General features: G+C 42.3%; 1 protein-coding gene across 1 annotated transcript in view; it reads right to left on the minus strand.

Moving 5' to 3' along the window:
• Positions 1 to 9604, minus strand: part of LOC102198317 (ribonuclease inhibitor-like) — a 17228-nt gene that overhangs the window by 5013 nt on the left and 2611 nt on the right. Inside the window, exons 2-6 of the mRNA XM_013915409.1 lie at positions 9113 to 9286; positions 8453 to 8626; positions 5188 to 5361; positions 1764 to 1940; positions 567 to 740 (exon numbers count right to left, since the gene is read on the minus strand). Coding sequence (XP_013770863.1) covers positions 567 to 740; positions 1764 to 1940; positions 5188 to 5361; positions 8453 to 8626; positions 9113 to 9286 — 873 coding nt within the window. The remainder of the gene's footprint in view (positions 1 to 566; positions 741 to 1763; positions 1941 to 5187; positions 5362 to 8452; positions 8627 to 9112; positions 9287 to 9604) is intronic.

Below are 9604 nucleotides of genomic sequence, written 5' to 3' on the forward strand. Positions count from 1 at the left end.
GGAAGCTAGCGAGCTAACTTCCTGCTAACTTCTAACTCCGTTAAATTTAATGAATCCTGTTTTCATGGATGCCTGGATGTTAAAGTTAATAGTTACACCTGGTAAAGCAGCAACACTGATCATTTTATTAAAGATGAAAGAATTTAGACAGTTTGTAACTCTCAGTGATGCTGCAGTGTTCGTTTGGCTTTGGGACCTGAAGCAGACGGAGTTTAGGACCCAGATTACTCCACGAGGCTCCTGACTACAGTAGCTGTAATGGTCCAACAATCCATCAAGCAGTGCGGCTTCATCTCTTACCAAAGTCGTACTTAAACATTTTTGACAGATTTTTGAGCGCCGTGTAGCACATGAAATCGGTCCGAGGTCAGTGAGCACAACCAGAATTCATACATAAGGCACACTGTTGATTTTTGAGAAAATTTAAGGATTTTAAGTGTGCCTTATAGTGCGGAAAATATGGTACGTCCACAACAAACTTGTTCACACTTCATTACTAGAGAAGTTAACCATGTTTAATACATTACCACTGAAGCAACATTGACTGACTACAACCATTTACTGACCTCAGAGTTTCCAGGCTATAGTGTGAATTCTCTACAAGATCAGACAACCGCTTCACATGTAGATCCTGCAGGTTGTTTCCTCTCAGCTCCAGCTCTCGCAGATGGGTCGGGTTGAATGTCAGAGCTGAGTGCAGATATTCACAGCCAACAGCTGATATAAAACAGTACTCCAATCTGCATAAAGAAAAGATGAGTTTAGAAAAACGCGGAGGAAAAATAAAGCACAAGTTTATTAAATAACTCAACTGAAATCACTTATGTTTATTAGACCAAGTGCTTGAAATCATTCAGTGTTTCATCATCTGTTCAGAGTTGAAGAAGCTTCAGAATGTGGAAGTTTAGAAAATGGAAACTCCAAACAGCTGAAGCCAACAGGAAGCAGCTTCAAATAGGAAACTGTGCAGAGTTTCAGACTATATGTCCTGATGCAACCAGTTGGATTTTGGAGATTTGAATCTCTGTTCTGTGACTAAGTCCTTGAATCATTTCTTCCAGTTGGTCCAACAAGACAGACTAAGTGTTGGACATGTGTTGTGGCTCCATTAGGGGAGCTTCTAAACGTGATGTGATGGCCCCTCTGGGTCTGTCAGGTCACAGCACTGAAGAGAGCTCAAACTGGGCACACAGTTGTTCCAGTCTGGACCAAAGACTCTATACTGGTCTGTGTTTATCTAACCTGTTCAGTTTGCTTCTCATCTTTGCTTATGATCGTGTGGTTTCACTGCTTTTTATTCTCAGATATACTAAGGAGTGTCAGAGAAATTAGGATTTGTCTGTTTTCCATGCTCATGGCTGTTTAATTAAGAGTGAATGGTCCACAGTATGGTTATGGCCCAGTGATTTAGCCAAATTAAAAAAGAGACACTTTCATAACACTAGAAACTGACTTTAATCTTGACCAGCCCCACCAGAAGCTGTGGGCCAACAGGGACCACTGGTCGCCTGTGGTCAGAAACAGCTGCTATAGTTCAGGCCTAACTCCAAACCAGACGACCCTGTGTCCCTCACCACCTCCTCCTTACTTTCTTTCTGATTTCTTTTAACTTGCATGGTTGCATGGTGCTTTTTTATAATGAATATTTTGTTAGATAATCAGATTTTGCCATAATGGGCCTACTCTATGAAGGGCTACATCTGCAGTTTAATGCCACCACAATGTTTTTATCATGTACATCCACACACAACATGGTGACTGACCTCAAAGTTTCCAGTCTGCAGAATGGACTCTGCAGAAAACCACACAACTGCTTTACTCCTGAATCCTGCAGCTTGTAATTGTGACACAGGTCCAGATGTTTCAGATGGGAGGGGTTGGACTTCAGAGCTGAGGTCAGATAAACACAGCTGATCTGTGACAAACTGCAGATGCTCAGCCTAAATAACAAATAAAAGATATGTGTGTTGGATTTTTTACTTGAAATCATTCAGTGTTTTATAATCCAAACAGCTTATATGCGTTTGTGTGTGCGCATGTTTGTTTCAACCACAGGCCTTTATGTTTCAAGGTTAAAAGAACAGTTAGAAAGAATTTCATATATGTAAATATTAGGGGTGCAACGATACACAAAATCCACGGTTCGGTTCGATACTTTGGTGTCACGGTTCGATATTTTTTCGATACAAAAAAAAATGTTGATGCCTTTTTAATTTGTCATTTATTAAATTTTCGTGGCACATTCCGCACCACATCTCTGTGCGTTCATCATTTGTTTGAAGCCAGCTCACCTCCTGCAACTACTTTTCCGAGAATACGTGCTTCTTTTGTGGTTCGGACTCCTGACATTTCTTTGGAGGTAGAGGAACACCAAAGTAATTGCTTAAAGGAGCTTCTTCGACATCTTTAAGAGTTCTAAACAAATGTCTGTCCTCCTCCTGAAAATCTTATGTACGCAAACACGCGTTGCAACTTCTTATCTTGTGCGCGTTTTTTATTTTGACAGCGAATGCGCACCTGCGGACCACTTATGTGCAGCCCTGGTTATTTAGCTCGTCATATTGCAGCCACAGAAATTCTTTTGTCCATGAAACCATAAAGCTGCACTTTCTTTTTGCCTTATAGTCTGATTTGTCATAACTTTTCTGTTTTGTGGTAAGCTTTTCTTTGGCTGTCACTTCTTCACTCTGACCTGTCTTATTTGGCTCAGCAGAACTGAAATGCTTTTACACGCTCACTCACATAAGCTCAGCGATTCTCTGCGCGATCAACCTCTCACATGTTTAAGCTGCGGGAGATTTCACTTGTCATGTTTGCATAGTAAGCTAACGATTAATAAAACGGTGTCAGAGGAATTGGTGCACAAATTATCATCACTCACAGATCAGTGCTGTCGCTCTCTATACACAGTTTGCGCGATTGCAAAGTGAAAGCAAAAAACAAGCGCAAATTCAAACGCGATTTCAATATGTCACATATTGACAGTGGCTCACCGATGCCAATGACATAATTACCCAGCTACATTTCTGAAAGAATGCAAAAGCATTGACATATATTTTTCCTTCCTACGATAGCCTGACGGGCAGGGCAGAGATAGATTTTGGTAGCCCGACTGGAAAAATTTTGCGAGCCCTGTATCTGATTGAGGAATCACTCATCTTTGGAAAATAGAGTTTATTACAGAGAAATGTCTCTTTCCAAAATAAAAGCTACACTATCCGCTTCTTCTGGGCTATATTCTCAGCAGCATATTAAACATATCAGGTCCCCATAAGGAGAATCCTGTGCTAACGGCTGTCTAAATGACTCGGGTAAAGTTTGTAGCATGCGTGCTTGTTGTTTTTGTCTGCTTCCACTTGTCTTTGCACTAGGATGCTGTCAGTGTAAATGTGCAGTCATATTCGTTGTGTTCCCACTAGTGCTGTCAGCGTTAATCTCGTTGAAATGACGTTAACGCCACAACACGGCAAATCTCCGTTAACGAGCTACCGCGGATCGCCCCGTGCATGGGGCTGGACGGCCAACACGTTAACGAGCTAACTGCGCTAACACACTAGCTCCCACCCATGTAATTGAGCATTGCATGGCACATCCAACATACTGTTTTACTTTAGTCCATGACGCGCTTACCTTCAGGGTCATACATCACATGAAAACCAAAATAGTTCCAAACGCCAGATCTGAATGAGGGTGGGGGAGGTTCAATTTGCCATGTTGCAAGGAGAGCTTAACTTCTGTCTCGCTAGCTTGCCCTGCGCTCAGTGAATCTGCACTCGACTGCTCCGCCTAGGCTGCACTGTCGAGTGCAGATCCACTGAGCGCTCAACACAGACAGCATCGTCAGAAGGAAAGTTGATAAAAGAAATTAAAAATTTTGTATTGTTCGATACATATGCGTACCGAACCGAAAGCACTGTATCGAACGGTTCAATATCGATACGAATATCGTTGCACCCCTAGTAAATATGTATATGCTGCCCTCTGGTTTCACAGCATCAGGACCAGAACAGCAAAATCAGAGAAACCCAGAACGGCCCAGCTGCTCCAGCCTTGACTATAAGGTCACTTCCTGTGTCTGTAACATCTTTGACCTTCCACTCTTCCAGCCAATCAAAAACAAAGCTGACCGTTCCTTTTTCCTTCTGCTCTCATTTTCTGAGGCTCTTCTTCACTCTTCAGGAGCCGTCTACCAGAGCTGTTGCCCATGAAATGAATGTTCATTTCTCTGCCATGAGCCATCTCCAAAGGCGTACCTCCACATCCAACATGTTCACCTCTAGGATCATCTGAGACCAGCTGCAGCAACAATCGGTGTGTGTGGCATCGTATGGGTGAGCGGTTTGCTGACGTCACTGTTGTGGATCGATTTGCCCATGGTGGCGGTGCAGTTCTGGTATGGCCAGGCGTATGTTATGGACAACGAACACAGGTGCATTTTATTGCTCGCATTTTAAATGCACAGCGATACCGTGACAAGATCCCGAGGCCCATTGTTGTGCCATTCATCCACAACCATGATGTTGCCGGATGATAATGCACAGCCCCATATTGCAAGGATCTGTACACAATATTTGGAAGTATCGAGTATGTTTGGGATGCTCTGGATCCGGGGTATATGACAGCATGTTCCAGTTCCTGCCAATATTCTGCAAAATCACTCAGCTATTGAAGAGGAGTGGACCAATGTTCCACAGCCCACTATCAACAACCTGATCAACTCTATGCAACGGTTTTACACTGTGTGAGGCAAATGGTGGCCACACCAGATACTGACTGAACCAAAACCAGAAGAGTGCACAATGAAGATCCTGATTGTAGATCAGTATAATACTGCGATCGCCGATCGTGGCTCAAGAGTTGGCAGTTCGTCTTGTAATCGGAAGGTTGCCGGTTTGAGCCCCGACTCGGACAGTCTCAGTCGTTGTGTCCTTGGGCAAGACACTTCACCTACTGCCTACTGGTGATGGCCAGAGGGGCCGATGGCAGCCTCGCTTCTGTCAGTCTGTCCCAGGGCAGCTGTGGCTACAACTGTAGCTGCCTCCACCAGTGTGTGAATGAATAGTGGAATTGTAAAGCGCTTTGAGGGTCTCGAAAAGTGCTATATAAATGCAATCCATTATTATTTTATTATTAATATCAGCCTAATGTCTGCAGCCTCTTTAACATAACTAAAACATAGCGTCTAACCTCAGCGTTTCCAGTCTACAGCGGGGACTCTCCAGGAAACCACACAGCTGCTTCACTCCTAAATCCTGCAGGTTGTTTCCCCTCAGGACCAGATGTTTCACATGGGAGGGGTTGGACTTCATAGCTGAGGCCAGATAATAACAGCTGACCTGTGACAAACTGCACCACTCCAGTCTGTATAAAGAGGAAAAGAAAAAAGCTTATTCGACAGTTTCTGGTTTAAATCATTGAGGGTTTCACTGTTTTTCAGATTATATGATGCAATGTGTCCAACAGTGAGACTCTAATTAATGTAATTTATTATGAACCAGACACATATAGCCTAAGCCTAATAGTGGCTAGAAAAAGACAACACAGAGGTTCTGGTGATGGCAGCACAATAACAAGCCCTAAGCAAAGATGCCAAGGAGACAATCTTCAGGACAGACGTGATGCTCAGAAGTCTGTCATCTCGTGGACTACTACAATAAAGAACCTGTTGGACATTATGGACAATGCTGGGCATCATCTGCATATGGCCATAAACAACCAGAGGAGTCTGTTCAGTGACAGGTTGCTTCTCCCCAAGTCAACGACCAACAGACTTAAAAACTCCTTTGTCCCACACGCCATCAAACTGTTTAACTCCTCTCTGGAGGGGAGAGGGAGGGAGACAGGGGGACAAAGGAGGGGGGAACAACTAATGTGTAGTGCCTTTGTCACTGTGCAATATTTTTTACATATTTATATATATTTTCCCTCTCTCTCTCTCTCTTTTAACATTCAACAGTGTAATAGACTCACAAAAGTTGAAATGTGCAATTCCCTGGTATTCTTATTCCTGTTTATTCTATTTATCCCTATTGTATAATCTGTATTTATATATTTGTGTATGTGTGTATATGGTATATTTGGCCCAGTTTGCATTCTCTCTGGTTACCTCAGCTTCCCAGCTGAGTTGACTGGTAACTCTAAATTGTTCATAGTTATGAATTTGAGTGTGAACGGTTAAATGTGTTTCCCTGTGACAGACTGGTGATCTATCCAGGGTGTGCCCCGCCTCTCGCCCTATGGTAGCTGGGATAGGCTCCAGCCCCCCGTGCGAGCCTGACAAGGATAAGTGGAAGAGAATGGATGGATGGATCTATAATTGAGCCATTTGTATATATTAGAGCTATTTCTTATATCTTTCTAAAGTCTGTAATATATTGTATTGTTTAATTTAGTTCAGTCTGTTACTGTTATTGCCCTAGAGCAGGGGTCTCAAACTCAAATGAGCCGCAGGCCACTTCTGGCACTGTCATCTTATTGGAGGGCCACTTTAGTGTTCAAGTAGTACAAAAAACAAACAAGAAAACACCCACTAATATTTCCTAAAATGTAGTGTTTTGTTTGTTTTATTTAATTCCAAATACTGTGTAACAAGACAAAATTTCAAACATGAACGCAATTTTTTTTTCTCACTCTTAACTGCAGTGAAAATGCAATGAAATGTATTTGACAAGCAGAAGACAGTCACTCAGCGGTATAGTACAGTAGTTTCATTGAACTACCAAATAAACAGCTCTTTCTGGCCAGACACGTGGCAGCACTTCTGCTACAATTTTGTTTGTATTTAACAAAATAAAAATGCAGGCATAAGCGTACACATTAGTTTTCGACGGCAAGTGAAAATTGTATTCTTTACAAATAAATCTCTCACTGAACTAACACAGCCCTCAACATGTTTGCACTCCCTTGTTACCTTGGCCAGGTCCGTGGCTCCGAACCGTGGTAAGGAGACCTCTGGCTAATACTTCGGGTTCTGTGTTGGGCTCGTAGCCGGGAACTAGCTTTACTGTCTGGGTCAACTTTGCTAGCGAGAGACAGAGAGAGGCGTTGAAAGGCTGCTCCAGCAGAACTTGATTGTTTCGGAGGAAAACACGAACACAGTGTACAGTTGAGTATTTACAGCTTACTTACAACTGGGCTGGTCAGGCACTGCTTCCATCTCCCGTTTCTGCTCGGTAGCACCTCGTACTTTTTGACTTTCCCTTTTCTCCCTCCCTCACATACACACAGCGGGAGGGGCGGTCCCACATGTTCTCCCTGCAGCACGGACTACACCGCCCACGAGGCTACAGTCTTAAAGGGCCATGCTTGTAACACACTGCCGTCGTATTAAATAATTTTTTGAATAATAATTTTAAAAAAATTCTTCTTCACATCTAAATGCCGGCCGCAAGCAGAGGTGACGTGGGCCGCAAATGGCCCGTGGGCCGCAAATGGCCCGCGGGCCGTTTGTTTGAGACCCCTGCCCTAGAGTGACTGTAACTATATAATTTCCTTAGAGATTAATAAAGTTATCTAATTCTTATACAGGAGCTCAACAATGGACTATATGCTGTCTCTATTCCTGTTCACCTTGTACTCCTCAGTACACCTCTGGGTCATTCAGTCTACATACTCAATCGGATGACTCTGAGCAAGTTTAATCTACACCAAATATACTAAAGTATTTTTGTACCTACACATTATACATACAGGAGTGTTATCTGTTATCAGAGGCAGCTGACAGGTACCATCAGGCCAGGCAGAGTGCAGCTTTGGCAGCGGCTGATGCCAAAACTCAGGTGTACTAGGAGTTTGGTGAGACCTTGGAACAAGTCTTTTGATCGGTTCTTTTAAAGTACATTGGTTATTGAGTCTGGCTTCGGGCACCGGAAGTCTACGACCACAGCTACGTTTGGTGGACTCTGTGGAATCCTTTAAAACTTTTCTATTTTAACAAGCCTTCTGTTGAGCAATTTTGTTGTTGTTGTTATTTTTTTAATTTTTTAATTTTATTTACATTGTATTGTCTGTTTTGGTACTTTACGTTCTGTTTATTTTAACCTTGCACAGAGCTTTGTGACTACCTGTGTATGAAAAGCACTTAATAAATAAACTTACTTATAAAATATTTTGTAAGAGAAAAAAACCCAAAGACTTTGCAGGGAGAGACACACTGACACTGGCAGGACATCTATGCTGTTCATTAACCTGTTAGCAGTCGGACGTACCGCCCACGGTACATTGGATGGTTTAGGGGACTAATTGGACTGCTAAGGGGTTAAATGTCAATAAGTTCTTGAGAGTTAAAATTAACTTTTGGGTGTTTTGACTGGTGTGTGATTAATGTTAATTGCTTCTTACCCAGTAAACTGGTAATGACTTACTACTACAGTAAGATAAAATTCTTTTAAATCCATAGAACTGAAAATTTAAGTTTTCTGGATTTGCATATCATAAAAACGTGGCATCTAACCTCAGAGTCTGCAGTCCCCCGTGTGGATCCTCCAGAAAACCACATAGCCGCTCCAATCCTGAATCTTGCATCATGTTAAGACTCAAGTCCAGATGTTTCAGATGGGAGGGGTTGGACTTCAAAGCAGAGGCCAGATAATCACAGCTGATATCTGACAAACTGCATTTCTCCAATCTGAATAAAAATGTAAAAGGTATCAGCTTAACAAATTGACTTCCTGTTTGAAGTCATTCAGTATTCATAATGTGTTCACAGCAGAAAATTGAGAATATAAAAGCTGATACTGAATGAACATGTTGCTTCTCCAGCAACAATAGAAATAGTGAGCTTCAATATTTAGTTTCATTTTTTATGATTTCTGAACGACAATTCGTTTAAATGGCTGAGTGGAGTAAAATTTGAAAAGCAAAGCGGAATGTTTTAAATGTTTAATTGAGTGAGATCAAGATCCTCATAATAGCCTGTCACTTCTATTTGGAGCCAAAAGGAAAAACTGTTGTTCAGTCATTTGGCAAGAGACAACATTTCTGAAAGCACTCAAACTTCTTCACATTTGTCTTCAGACACATCCTGAACATTTAGGAACTAAAGAAAGTTTCAAACATAAATCAAAGATCTGAAATATAGAAAAAAAACAACAGCTGCAGTCAGTGAACTCACCTCAGAGTCTCCAGTCGACAGTTTGGACTCTCCAGTCCAGCACACAGAAGCTTCACGCCTGAACCACGCAGCTTGTTTCCACTCATGTCCAGCTCTGTCAAATGGGAGGGGTTGGACTTCAGAGCTGAGACCACAACTTCATAGTGAGTCTCTGAGAGTCCACACTGAGCCAGTCTGTGATTATAGAAAATATACAATCTGTGTTATAAAGACAGACCGAGTGTACATTAATGCAAAAAAGCTCAGGTGTGTGTGCGGAGCAGCAAGGACAGTTTCTGTTGTTGAGGTCATCTGGAGCAGTTTTGGAAGGTTGTGTTTTTGAGTAGCAGAGGCTATTTCTGTTGGTGTAGGCAGTTTGTGTTTGTGATTCCAGTGATTCATGGAGATTGAACCACTCACTATGTCACTAATTATGAGCCTGAGACAGAATAAGGTAACTGCTCTCCACCTCTATACAAACACAGTGGCTGACAGAGAAAGACACAGCAAGTC

The sequence above is a fragment of the Pundamilia nyererei genome, unplaced genomic scaffold (genome assembly GCF_000239375.1).
Source record: "Pundamilia nyererei isolate P.nyererei 1_Seehausen unplaced genomic scaffold, PunNye1.0 scaffold00299, whole genome shotgun sequence".
NCBI lineage: Eukaryota > Metazoa > Chordata > Actinopteri > Cichliformes > Cichlidae > Pundamilia > Pundamilia nyererei.